The sequence below is a fragment of the Centroberyx gerrardi genome, chromosome 3, assembly GCF_048128805.1.
Source record: "Centroberyx gerrardi isolate f3 chromosome 3, fCenGer3.hap1.cur.20231027, whole genome shotgun sequence".
NCBI classification, from domain to species: domain Eukaryota; kingdom Metazoa; phylum Chordata; class Actinopteri; order Beryciformes; family Berycidae; genus Centroberyx; species Centroberyx gerrardi.
Genome location: NC_135999.1, coordinates 26,391,463 through 26,404,652, shown reverse-complemented (window position 1 = coordinate 26,404,652; position 13,190 = coordinate 26,391,463). Strand labels below are relative to the sequence as shown.

The window sequence follows — 13,190 nt, the reverse complement described above, 5'->3', positions numbered from 1 at the left end:
GTTGTGTGCAAACAGATCCGCACGCATTATTTTTCATATTGTCTCTCTTTCACTCTCTTTCACTCATGATGTATTTAAATGTCAGTTATCCTAGAGAGAAAAGCTGTATATTATATGTTGATATACTCAGTTTTGCTGTTGTTGTGTCCTGTGTGTGTGTGTGTGTGTGTGTGTGCGCACATGCATGTATGTGGGTGTGTGTGTGTGTGTGTGTGTGTGTGTGCATGTGTGGGTGGGTGGATGGGTGTGGGAGTTGCTGACTTTTCAGTCGTTTCTCCTCTGTCTTGTGAGATGTTAACAATAAATAATAATAAACTTGATTTATATAGCACTTATCTAAAAGCATAATTTACAAGAGTGCTTTACAAGAGGACATAAAACCAAGAAAAGTAACATAGCCTACATTATGAGGAGATAAAACGAGAACCTTTAGCAATAAAAAAAAGAAAATGGAAGATAAGTAAAGAAATGAGCTGAAACAAGTACAAGAAACAACACAACACTAAAAGTGAGCAGGATCAAAAGAAAGTCTATAAAGGCAAGTCTACAAGTGTTTTAACAGGTGATTTAAAAGATGTGAGACATTAAAGAACATCAAAAGTCAGAAGTCTCTTTCTCTTGCACACACACACACACACACACACACACACACACACGCACACACACAAACACACACATATTCTAAATCTCTCTTTCTTCTTCCTTGTCTTTCTTTCCTAACAGTGCATCAAGCTTCCAGCAAATGCATTACCCAAGTCATAGTCATAGCTCTTATGTTCACACACAGTCTTGCAGTGGAAAAAGCTTTTGTATGGTTGTCTGTGTACGGGGGTGTAGCTCAGTGGTAGAGCATTTGACTGCAGATCAAGAGGTCCCCAGTTCAAATCTGGGTGCCCCCTACTTTTCAGATGGCCTGGTGGTTAAAGAGATTGTTCTTAAACCAGAAAATGTGAGGTTTGATCCCCACATTAGCTAATGCTGGGTCCAACAAGAGCCAAATGTCCTGTTGAAGTGTCTTTGAGCAAGACACTACTGCTCAATCAAACTGACTTGCGGACTTTCTGGCACGTTCCCATGAAGTCCAGTTCTAGAGAGTCCGCTACCCAGCAGACTACTGGTGAGGTTTCCCACAGTGCATGTGTTATGATATGATGATAAAAGAGGTCAGGTGACAAATATGCCCGTTCCATTAACACCTTTTATGCAGCCTTGAAGCGTTGAGCCCTTGTGAACTCAGGTACTCATTCTGAGCACTTCAGTTAACGTCAGACTATGTAAAACCACAGTCTGCGAGTCTGTAGTCTAGTCTGTAGTTCAGTTGCCTAAAGTGTAAGTTGAATTCAAATGAAATCCACAGCCAGTAAACAGTGTTAGGGCATTGTGATTTACTGTGTGACATCCTGCAAACACTAAGAATAGGGAATAATGAATTTGAGGGTGAAATGTACCTATCTTTGGCACAAGGTGAGCCATACAGGTGCAGAGGATCGAGGAAGCAGAGGCAACTAAAACTTCGACTGTTTCTCTCCAGTAAAGGAAAGTCGTTGGCCCGAAAGAGAAAATGATATTTATAGGAGACAAAGCAAATATTTGGTTATGGAAACCCTGGCATAACTGGTGTGGGAGGATGGGCGGTTGTGTCCACCGGTAGCTCTTTAGCTCGGCACAGTGGAAACATCAGCAGTGAACAAATTAAGTGCCTGTTGATATCCAGCGATCCTACAGAGAGCAGTTTGGTTAGCGGGTGGGTTGTCCTGCTTTGTTTTAGACACAGCAGTTGGTTGTTTTGGCTGTGATAAGGAGCAGGGGGAGAGGAAAGGACAGGAGATTTGATAAAAAAAAAATATAGCCACTTTATGTTTTGGCAGAACTGCAGTTAAACCCTGTCATTTAGTGGATGCTTTGATCCAAATGACCTCATTGTATGACTTAATGTATTTGTGGTACGGGGAACCCCTGCAGGAGTCAAACCACTGAGATGAAACTTTATTGAAACTTTATTCCCCGTGTGGAAATCAGATTGTTGCAGCAGCAAAAATAATAGGATGCAGCAGGGAAAAGGAAGTTGAATATAAGCGCAAAGAAATAGAATCAAACACAAATAATAGTAGCAATAATAAAATAATAAAAGCAATAAAACACAATATAAACAATTGTAGGATTATGTAACCATACTGCCGACACGTGAACACATTAAGTCGACTATAAAAGTGGGAAGTATGGACAGAAATGGATTCCTAACATTTACGGATTTCCTTACAGTTGTCACTTACAGATGTTACTAACAGTCTCAACTGCTTACTTAAAAAAAAACTTAGATTGATCGGCATGATGAAGCAGAAGAGGAGGAAGAGAAAGAGGAGGAGGAGAAGAAGAAGAAGAGAAGAAGCCTTAGAAGACAGCAGGAGGAGAAGGAAGAGTTGTATAATTGGCGATGATGAGGAAGAGGTGAAGGAGAAGAAGATGAAGATAATGATGATGATGATGATGATGATGATGATGATGATGGTGATGATGATGATGATGATGATGATGGCGACTTCTGCTGGAGCCTCCCATGCTGGAAAATGTACGCTCTCACAAGGTGCTTTGGATAAAAGTGTCCATCAAGGGGCTCATGCAAGACTATGCAGATGGAGATGATGCTGCCCAGTCATGCTGTCATGTGTTTGTCAGTAATCAAGTCATGCAGCAGCGCCATATAAAGTCATAACAACTGCATCCGCTGCTGCCACGGTAACGAGGAAAAAACCTCCGCCGCGTTCCTTCCTGTTTTTCCCGCGGCCGAGAGGTCCAATTCCCACATGAGCTGGACAGGGGGAAACCGGACACACACACACACACACACACACACACACACACACACTCTCTCTCTCTCTCTCTCTCTCACATGTACTCAGAAATACCCAGATATACAGAAGTCACTTTACACACATTAGGTACATAAAGTCTAGACGTCTTCACCTGTCCCAAGGTGGAAAGCATCCTTACATCAACGTTTGTTGTTGACACTCTTTTCCATAGTGATTTACATTCAGTATTCGACTGTATAACAAGCTTAAAAGATTCCTCCGGTGTTGGTCAAAGCTCCGACACGCTCATCTAAATGTCGGATGAAAAACGCATCTGATGGACATTGGCCTAGAACCTGGGACCTCTGGTGTAGCAAACCTATGTTTTACCAACTGAACCAAGCTCAAAGTGATGCAGCAGTCAGGCTCATAGAGTCTTTAGAGCTGTGTGCTCAATGGCACAGAAAGTTTTGGGACAGACCGACAGTCCGACCGACAGAGTGACTCATACTAGCTGCTGGTTGCAGCTAAAAATCGACAATTTTACAAGTGTGAGATGTTAATCTATGAGGCCAACTTTCACCAACACCGGAGGAATCCTTTAAATTCCTATATTGCCAACACAACAAGCAACCAATTGTAAGGAGGTCAATGGTCAGAGCCACAGATCCGAGACAGCAGATGTAACACATAGTCCCGTGTCCATAAAATATTCATGTATAATAAAGAAGTGCTAATGAACACAAACTCTGAAACACAGATTACCTGCTCTGGACACGAATTATGTGGAGAATACGTTCCTTTACCACGAATTGGATTCTGTGACAATAACACGAATTGGACACGGCATTTTAACCTAAAAGTTGGCTAATGGTTAGGTTTGCGCAACTAAAACAACTTGGTTAAGGTTAGGGAAAGGCTTTGGTCATGGTTAAATAAGAAAAACTATTGCTAAAAATTAAAACTTCTTAGTAGAAGCTGGGAATTGAACCTGGGTCATCGGCATTCGCCCATCCAGCACCCGACCACAACACTCTTTACTTTACACTGCGCTACTTCAATGTGACACTCCTTCCTGTTTATAGTCGTGCCTCCTTCACATAACCATTTTGTGGCTGGGACAACGTGTTTCTCTCACTTTTTGTGCACAGAGCATGTATTTGCATTTTAAGATTTCGTGCTTATTTCATGAAATCAACAACTAAGGTGCCATTGAAGAAGAAGACACTTAAAAGACACTCGGTGGTTAACAGCAGAGGACTGGTTGTACTGGGCAGCTCCCAGGTGTGAACGTGCGTAGCTGAATGTGTTGTTGAAAAGCAGCATGCACGCTCAGTCAGCTTTTCCTGAATAAATAAAAGGCGGTCCTCTGCGTTTCACACTCCTGATCCCGGTGACAGCCATGTTCCACAGCTGCTCCACGCTAGCTGCCTCATTGTGCTGTTTGTATATTTAGCTGCTCCACTCCACTTCCTCTCCTGTTGACTTGGGGGGAAAACACACAACAATACAGCCATGATTCTGCCCTCTCCTCTACTCTCCTTCCTCCTCCTCCTCCTCCTCCCGCTTTCCTCCCTCACGCCTTCCTTTGACTCAGGCCTGTGAAGTGTTCCCTCCTTCATTCTCTGTTTCATCAAAGGATTCTTTGAGAAAGAGACTGCGAGGTGATTCACAGAGCCACAACAATGCCAGGGGCGGCCATGTTTTTCCGGATTGCAGTTTTAAATTTGATTAACACCAGTTCAGGATACAGTATCAAAGCCCAATATGGAATATGAGCCTATAAAATGTCCCATTCTAAATCAAGACCGGTGGAGGGAAATGCTCCAAGGTACCACTCATGCCCAAAATTTGGAAATGTTACTTGCGTGCTGTTACTTTACTATTCTTGGTTGTTTATCTTATTGTTTATTCAGGATACGGCTGGCAGATTCCAAAGCTTACCAGTCACTTTATTTAACCAGCCAGGCTAATTTTGATTTTAGAAATGGTTTAAACATACTTGATGATGCACTTGCACAAGGCCTCATTGATGTAACCTGGGTCAGTGAGTTTTTGGGGTCTTTCAACATCACACACCCTCGCCTGGGCCACTCAGACAGGATTGTAGAGGAGGGTGAACCCACCTAAACTCAGTTTACCCACCCTGCAGAATAAGTTACCCACCTTTTTAGGCTGACCTAAAGGCCCTGACACACCAAACCGACATCAAAGAACCAGCGGCGACGAAGGCCGACTGTTGTGTCGCCTCACGTCGCCTGTGTCTGGTCCAAAAAGTTGCACTTGAACACACCGCAAAGACTACAGCCGACGGCCAACTAGCACGTACGTTCTGCGCCTGCGTGAGGGGAAATAACTCTCCATACCAGCAGGTGGCGGTAGTCGGTAGAACAGTTTCTGCTAAAGAAAATCTTACCTGATATAACAAGTTTATTTTCGATCTCACGCCAGAGTTCTGTTTTCACCACTCGGTTGGCATGACGTTTTTCTGTGATGTCGTACAGAGCTGGCCTCTCCTGAATCATGCTGATCAGTTGGTCTTCAGTTTCTTCATTCCAGATGGCCGTATCGTTGTGAAAATATTTGCGTATTGGAATAGAGATGGAGAATGGAGACGAACCTTCTGTGTGTGCCCTTGTTTGCTTGCTTTCGTTACTTCCATTTCTCTTCTCGTGCCAATCAGAGTGATCTCTCTCACCGACGGGCTCCGCCGCCGATTCAACATGCTGAATCGGCCGAAAAGCCGCCGACAGGGGTCCGACTAGTGCCAACGGTGCGGGACACACCACAAAAACTAGGGACACAGACGCTTACCGACGGCCCGACATTGGCCGATGGCCGACCGTCGGCCTGGTGTGTCAGAGCCTTAAATCGTTGACATAAATTCATGGTATACATTAGCGGTAGTCCGATATACCATTTTTGGCCTTTTAAAAAAATATTTTTCTTCCTAATATCATCCTTTGCCAATATGATGATGATGAGGTTCCTCCCTACAAAGTCTGTACAACCTGCAGTGAAATGTAATTTTCTTTGTATGTTCTATTTATTTAATTATTCAATTCTATTTATTGTAAATGAATTCTTCATTTAAAGGCAGTAGGGTTCTCCTTATCCTTTGATGTTGAGCTGCTAACCCTAAAAGAATGTCATTAGTCTGGGTTTCAGTGGAGAGTTTTAGTGTCCCATGATGGTGAATAGCCTACTAGTAATTTTTTGCATGCATATGGTCAAATTGAAAGAAACTTAATTTTGGCACCAAAAATCATCTATCGGCAACGTCAGTATGAAAATATCAGTATCGGCCTTCAAAAACCCATATTGGTCCAACATTAATAGCCTACACATCACGTGAAGTAATATCAAATGGATATAACAGATATAAGAATAGATTCTTTTTAAGAAAACCAAAACATTAAATTATGGTTTTCTGATAAAATTAATATTTTTGCATATTAGTGGCTGTTTGCCTTGTGATGATCACTGACTGCGGGTCTTAGTTTAGGCACCTTTTTATTAACCACTACATCAGAGGCCCCAGTTGTTATCCTAATAGCTGGTATCCACTGAATAGAATTTAGAAATGATGATGGGTTGCCATCATCAAGTTTGGTCGGGGAGGATTGAGTAGAAATCTCATTTAGAAACACTGTGTCCAGACGGTAGAATGGTCTGCAGTGGTCTTGTTTTCAGCCTGTGACCCGGGTTTGAACCCTGCTGGGAGCAGAGCGGCTCTCAGCCTCATCCTGCCACCGGCTGCAGTGACACAGGAAGCTGGCAGGAGGGAAGAAATCAGCCCTATTAATTAGATCAGGATATTGGAGAGGAAGCTAATTAACACTCACACACACATACACAACAGGGAAATAGAGGAGGAGAAGAGAGGAGCGGAGAGGAGAGGAAGGGAAAGGAAAGAAAAGGAAAGGAAAGGAGCAGCAAGAGGAAAGTAAAGGAAGTAAAGGAAATCAAAGAGGAGACAAGATGAGAGGAGAGGAGAAGAGGAGAGAGGAGTGTGGAGAGGAAAATAAAGAAATGGGAAGGAAAGGAAAGGAAAGGAAAGGAGGGGAGGGGAAAGGTGAACAGACGAAAGGAAAGGAGAGGAGAGAAGAGGAGAGGAGAAGAGGAGAGAGGAGTGAGGAGAGGGAAATAAAGAAAGGAAAGGAAAGGAGGGGAAAAGAGACGAAAGGAAAGGAAAGGAAATGGAAGGAAACGAAAGGAAACGAGGGGAGGGAAAGGGGAAGAGATGAAAGGAAAGGAGAGGAGAGGAAAGAGAAGTGAGTACTGAGGAAAAACCAATTTAAAACAAATGAATGGAATGTAAAAGATGGGAAAAATTAGCTACTTCAAAGGAACCGAAGCAGACTCAGACAGAAGGGTCCAGCCTCAGATGAACCCAGCTGTAACCCATGACGACCCACTCCTGTCTTCACTGAATGTGATTGGTTCAAACCCCCTTTGATTACTCCTATATGGCTGTCTAGTCAACGGCGAACAGTTTCTCTTTGTTGTGCTAAGCATGTCAGTTAGTGAAAGTAGGTGAGTCGGGATCACATTAAAACCTTGTCTGTTGTAACATCTTAACACACTTATTATGTCAGACAGTGTGTCCAAACACACACACACACACACACACACACACACACATACACATAAAAATACACTTACACACAAACAGAGACATACTTTTTCTGCTTCTATCCTTGTGAGAACCAAGTTTGCGTTTGTGACCTTCGGAGTGAGGACATTTTGGTCAATCCTTGGTCAATAAATAAGCGGTTACTTCAGGGTTAGGGCTTGGATTCCGGGTTAAAGTTAGAATTAGGAGTGGGTTTAGGTTAAATGGGGATGGGGCGGAATTCCCCTTTAAGGTAATGGTTGTGGTTATGTAGTGGCGAGGGTTAGGGGTTAGGGAATAGATGTAATCAATGGAAGATTCACACAAGGATAGAAGTGTGTCTGCATGGGCATGTCAATTTGTGTGTGTGTGTGTGTGTGTGTGTGTGTGTGTGTACATGCGTACGTTTGTACAGACATGGTAAACAACACATATCATAATTGACATTGTATGAGATCACAACATGATCATACCGGACCGCAGGGAGCAGTATGCTGTGGATTTGCTCGCCATTACTTGACTTGCTCGAACACACAAACATACAAACACACACACACACACACACACACACACACACACTGTACATCTCCTGCCCTTCTCACACATACTGGGAATTCTATGGCGGAACAGATAGAGGAATGAGAGCAAGCATTGCAGTGAACCTGATACCCCCTTTCAAGTTGCGACACAAACACACAAACACACACACACACACACACACACACATATATACACACACACATGTACTAGGGTCATTATTGAGATGCGAGGTAGTACTTCATTCTGTCAATGACAGCAGTGAGTCCACTCTCTCTGTCAATCACTCTGTGCACTATACCTAAATGTAAAAGGTCGGTGGGTGCATATGTGTGTGTTTGTATGTGTGTATGTACGTGTGTGTGTACATGTGTGTGTGTGTGTGTATGTTAGGCCAGAAATAGCCACCCAGGGATGCCTGGTTTCCGTGTGTCACTTCCTGTGGCATCCCTCCGCGGGGAGGAAGAATCTGCTGTGACCCCCGGCTGCCATGGCGACCCATCCAGCCGTGACCCCGGGATGAAATATGGGGCTTCCTGGAATACAGTTGCAATCCGCTTTGGAAATGAGAGCAGGTTTAGCCTCTGGTCAGCGATGTCAGGTCAAGTCCAATTTATTTACAAAGAGCTTTAAGCAAACAGGTTTGTCGCAAAGTGGGACAAAAGTTTACAGATCAACAAAGGACAGAAATGCAGATACAGACTGAGAGTAAACACACCACAAATGTGTAGATATGGGGCCAGAGGTTGTGTTGTGTGTGTGTGTGTGTGTGTGTGTGTGTGTGTGTGTGTGTGTGCAGCTATCTACCTTCTGGCCAATATTAATGCATTTCAAAGAAAAACAACACTACATTTTCACATCTAACATTAATATATTCCTGTACTGTTTGGATATTTGTTTTGTATAGAAGGGTATGGTGTTGGCACACACTCAGAAACAAACCATGGTCAAATCATTTCCTTAGAATTTACTTTAATCTGCTTGGGATGGGTGGAGTTTACTCTGTCGGGACAATCCAAGCAGTTGAGTTGTCATCCAGTGTAGTGAATTGATTTTCAGATGTGTTCCTGTGATTGTCTGAACTTTCTGGAACTCATTGTTTTGCCCTACATGGCAAACCCCACCCCTCTGGTGACCCAAGGAGATTAAAACAAACGCTAAGAATTATTTGGCAAAACTATTTGACCCAGCAATGATTCACAACTGTAATAAGCCTTACAGAAATTAGAGATGATGTAATGGAATTTATGTATTTTACATGAGAGAGAGAGAGAGAGAGAGATAGAGAGAGAGAGAGAGAGAGAGAGAGAGAGAGAGAGAGAGAGAGAGAGAGAGAGAGAGAGAGAGAGTTTGTAACATCTGCATATCCTTGATCCTTGAAAAATTATTAAAATATTATTCTTTTTTCATTAGGGTTGCATGTTATTGCATGAGATTTGACTTTATTATAATGCATTGATTATGCTCCAAACTTTCCCTTTAAGAGCACCCATGGGTGCTCCGGTCTCCTTGCTCCTAATAAGGAGGTGGTAAGTCCTGCCTTCAAGAGGAGGGCAACGGGGGCCCCAGGCACACATTTAAGGACCAGTGTCAAGCAAGCCAGAATAAAACACAAGACTTCCAGTCAGAACTTTCAAAATAAAACCCTTACTGACGAACGTTTTTTACAATACAAAATACTAAAGGGGAAACAAAATAATATATCTGAGGGTGAATGTATAGTAAATGAAAATCAAATTGTTGCTTTTCCCCAAACAAATATGATTTTCACAGCATAAATTTATAGCTATAGCCTACAAGATTGACAGGGCTGCCAAAAATACTCAAATACAGACTCAATCATAAAACATGTAATTTGAAGTATCTGTATTTTGTAAAAGTATATTTTAATCCATAGATGTTAATACGATTTTATTTTTTATCTGGTCACCCCAATAGCCTACTTATTTTTTCTCTTTTTTTTTTTTTTCAAAACACTTTCTATCATATCCAATTTATGTAATTTCTAACTTGTATTATCTTCAGTCGTCTTTAATTGCCTTGTAGCTGTCTACTGATATCCTTTTCTCTGCGACGACCTGACTTCAACACTGGGATCATCATGCGCCCTAAATCTAATCTATTGCTTTTATTTTGAAGGCAAAATCTTCTTATTTCCGGTATTATCCTGTTTATCTCTGACTGGCTTGACGCTGCAAACTTGAGGAGGGAGGCCCGTTTCTATTTGGAAAAGCTGCTCACCGTCCAAGACGCAACCAGAGAGGAGAGGCGCCGAGGCGAGAACAACCTGATCCTGCAGAGCCGGTAAACGGAGAAACAGGGAAGAGGGAAGAAGAGAGACAGAGAGAAAGAGAGAGAGAAAAAGAGACGCACTATCTGTGAGAGAGCCGTTTAGATAGGAGAGACATTTGCAGTCAAGTGAATCGCGCCGGGATGAGGATAATCTGACTTTTGCAGCCGGGCGTCCAGAGAATTACGCACGACGAGCAATTCCAAGGAAAACCAACTTTTACGCACGGATGTGTGGAGATATGGGGCTTCACTCATGACGGGAAGGCTGTGTGTTATTATAATATAAAAGTAAATGTGATTTTTGAATGAGAGCTCGACATCTGGATATTTTTGTTTACTGGGTTTGAACCTGCAACAGGGGACGCATCATGCACTTTGGCACATGTCGACTAATCATTTTTTAAATCACGTATTTGGAGACATGTTTGGACTCTGGGGCGCGCTCTCTTGCACCGCAGCCTGAAGATATATAGGTGGAATCGTGCCTCTGTAGACCGCGTAGTTGTATCATAAAACCCAATCCAGTTCTGCGTTACGCACCTGTCTCATAGTACCCTTGACGTCTCCTTTGTGACTTTTCAATACAGGGGAATGGACAGAGTCAGCCGTCTAGCCTGCGAGTGAGTCACCGTGAGCAAACATTTGGACAGCGGCTCTTACGCAGTGACACATTTGGGATATTTAACTGTGTCTGCCTTACACAACCGACCAGAACGTAGCCTAACACCGGGACGAGGCTCGGTGTAACCGGGGGATTGGACGCCGAGGTGCTAAATGCCCAGCCGGTCGCTTGCGGCTCCTCAGGCTGGGCGGCAACATGAGGTCCTGGGTCCTGCTGCTGCTGCTGGCTGCGCTCTCAGCGGCCCGTCTGCGGCTCGGCAGCGCTGAGGTAAGAGCCCTGATGTGGTGGGAAATACAGAGGGGGTATACTGTGACCTCCAGCCGGTGGTCAGCATGAGGGAAACTAGCACCGATATGAACATATGAACCAAAACCGATTATTCTCTCAGAAAAGCATTAGTTGCACTGTGTCACTCTATATAAACAGTAGATTATAGGCTACCTATGTAGTGGTAAATGAAAATATGGGTAAAGTATGACCTCCCGTTGTGATCATCCTAAGGCAAACTACCACCAAATAATAAAATAAAATAAAAATTAATTATACTTTCAGAAAAGCTGAAGCAAAGATTTATGCTCTTTTACATCTTAAAATACCTCAATTTACATCAGTTTGATGCTACTCACTGTGGTGTTTACTATGAATTCATGTCGTAAAGATTTATTTAGCCTAATAAGGTAAATAAAAAGGTGGTTTAACCCTCTGCTACATCCCTGGTCAAGATGGAGGAGAGACCTAAGTGTGTGTGTGTGTGTGTGTGTGTGTGTGTGTGTGTGTGTGTGAGAGAGAGAGAGAGAGAGAGAGAGAGAGAGAGAGAGAGAGAGAGAGAGAAAAGACAATTAATTTGGGCCATTAGGTTACTATCCAAATGCTCCTGGTGATGAGAGGAGGATGATGTTGATCTCTCTCTCTCTCTCTCTCTCTCCCTCCCTTGGCCCTTATTTGATACTAGACAGGCTCAGTCCCTGCTCTGACCATTCTCTAACCCAATAATAATTATTAGTTTCCAGGAAGCTCTGAGAAGTTTGATTTCAAACGAACTGAGGCATAACAAGGAAAAGGCCCGTGAGGTCGCATTCTGCCTCTCAGATATGCAAGATACTGGGTGGCAATCATGGGACAGGACAACTTCTTGACTGGTGAAAATTTCCTTTACTGGTCTGGAGCAGGTGACATGCCCATCATTCCCTCAAGTGGTTCCACAATCTATGGGCTGAATGTTTTCTGTAACTGTTGAACTGCAGGGCTGGAAAGAAACAAAGCGCTGTCTGTATATCAGTCTGTGCCTCTGCAGCTTTATGCCGTGAGATCTGTGTCTCTCTGTGGTTTTCTCTGCATGTTTCATGACAGTGATTCTCCCGATGCACTGCAGAGAGAGGGAAAGCGATAGAGAGAGAGACAGAGAGAGAGGGAGGGAGAGAGGGGGGGAGAGAGAGAGAGAGAGGGTGAGCGAGGGCCTTGGCCGGTGGCCCAGGTTCAGGAGTTAACCTACAGTATGAAGCCGTGGCCAAAAGCCATCCGTCAGCCCAGCTGCTCTCCTCACCGTCACACCAGAACACAACACTACACCGAGGCCCTGTTGTCACCCTGCTGCTCAAATGAGTTTCTCTTTCAGTGAAGTTTGTACTCCTACCTTATTCAACTCCATGTGCTTTTTAGCTAGCTACTCTAAACAGAAGTTTCCACCTAAACCTCAGTGTAGAAAAGAGTAAAGTCTGCACACAGAACTCCATTCATACACCTTTTATTGACAACATTTCAATTCGATGTGGATCTTTGTTAGGTCAAAATGGCCAACAACATTGTCCATAACAGGTGTATGAATGGAGGTCCAAGTGTTTGGGTTTTACTCTGTTCCGGTGAGACTTATCCATCCCAGCACCTCACCTTAATATGTGTATAACTAACTATTTTAAAGCCACAATAGGCAACTTTTTGCCTTGAGGCAGCAAAGTAGCCCATTGCAAGTCCCACCCTCCTCCTCCTCGGTTGGGCAAGTTCCCGCCCCAACACTTGATGAGCTGTGGGATAATCTATGCTTGCTATGTAGAAACCTAGCAAACTGGCTAGCATCCTACCTGTCCAGCAGTGAACAAGCTAGCTCTGCGTCGCTCCTCAGCCCTTTTGTCTCCCTCAGATGGCACCAACATGGAAAAGCAACACCGATCTTAACTCGTCTTGCCCACTGCACGTTAAGCTTTGCTGTACTTTCGTTTCTTACTGCTTTATGGCATTGTTATTGTTGCTATGACTTCCCTGTGTTGTGGCCACTAGCCTCACCTTGATAGCAAATGGGACACGCCCCAAAATGTTCTGAACATCACAAACAGCG

At 43.5% G+C, this 13,190-nt stretch overlaps 1 protein-coding gene and 1 non-coding gene across 2 annotated transcripts in view; both read left to right on the top strand.

Moving 5' to 3' along the window:
* Positions 1-827: 827 nt before the first annotated feature.
* trnac-gca (transfer RNA cysteine (anticodon GCA)) lies at positions 828-899 on the top strand. Its single transcript has one exon. It is a non-coding gene; the product is annotated as a tRNA-Cys (tRNA).
* Positions 900-10,252: 9,353 nt separating this feature from the next.
* The window catches only part of pdgfba (platelet-derived growth factor beta polypeptide a), an 18,180-nt gene continuing 15,242 nt past the window's right edge, over positions 10,253-13,190 (top strand). Inside the window, exon 1 of the mRNA XM_078290039.1 lies at positions 10,253-11,125. Coding sequence (XP_078146165.1) covers positions 11,054-11,125 — 72 coding nt within the window. The 5' untranslated portion in view covers positions 10,253-11,053. The remainder of the gene's footprint in view (positions 11,126-13,190) is intronic.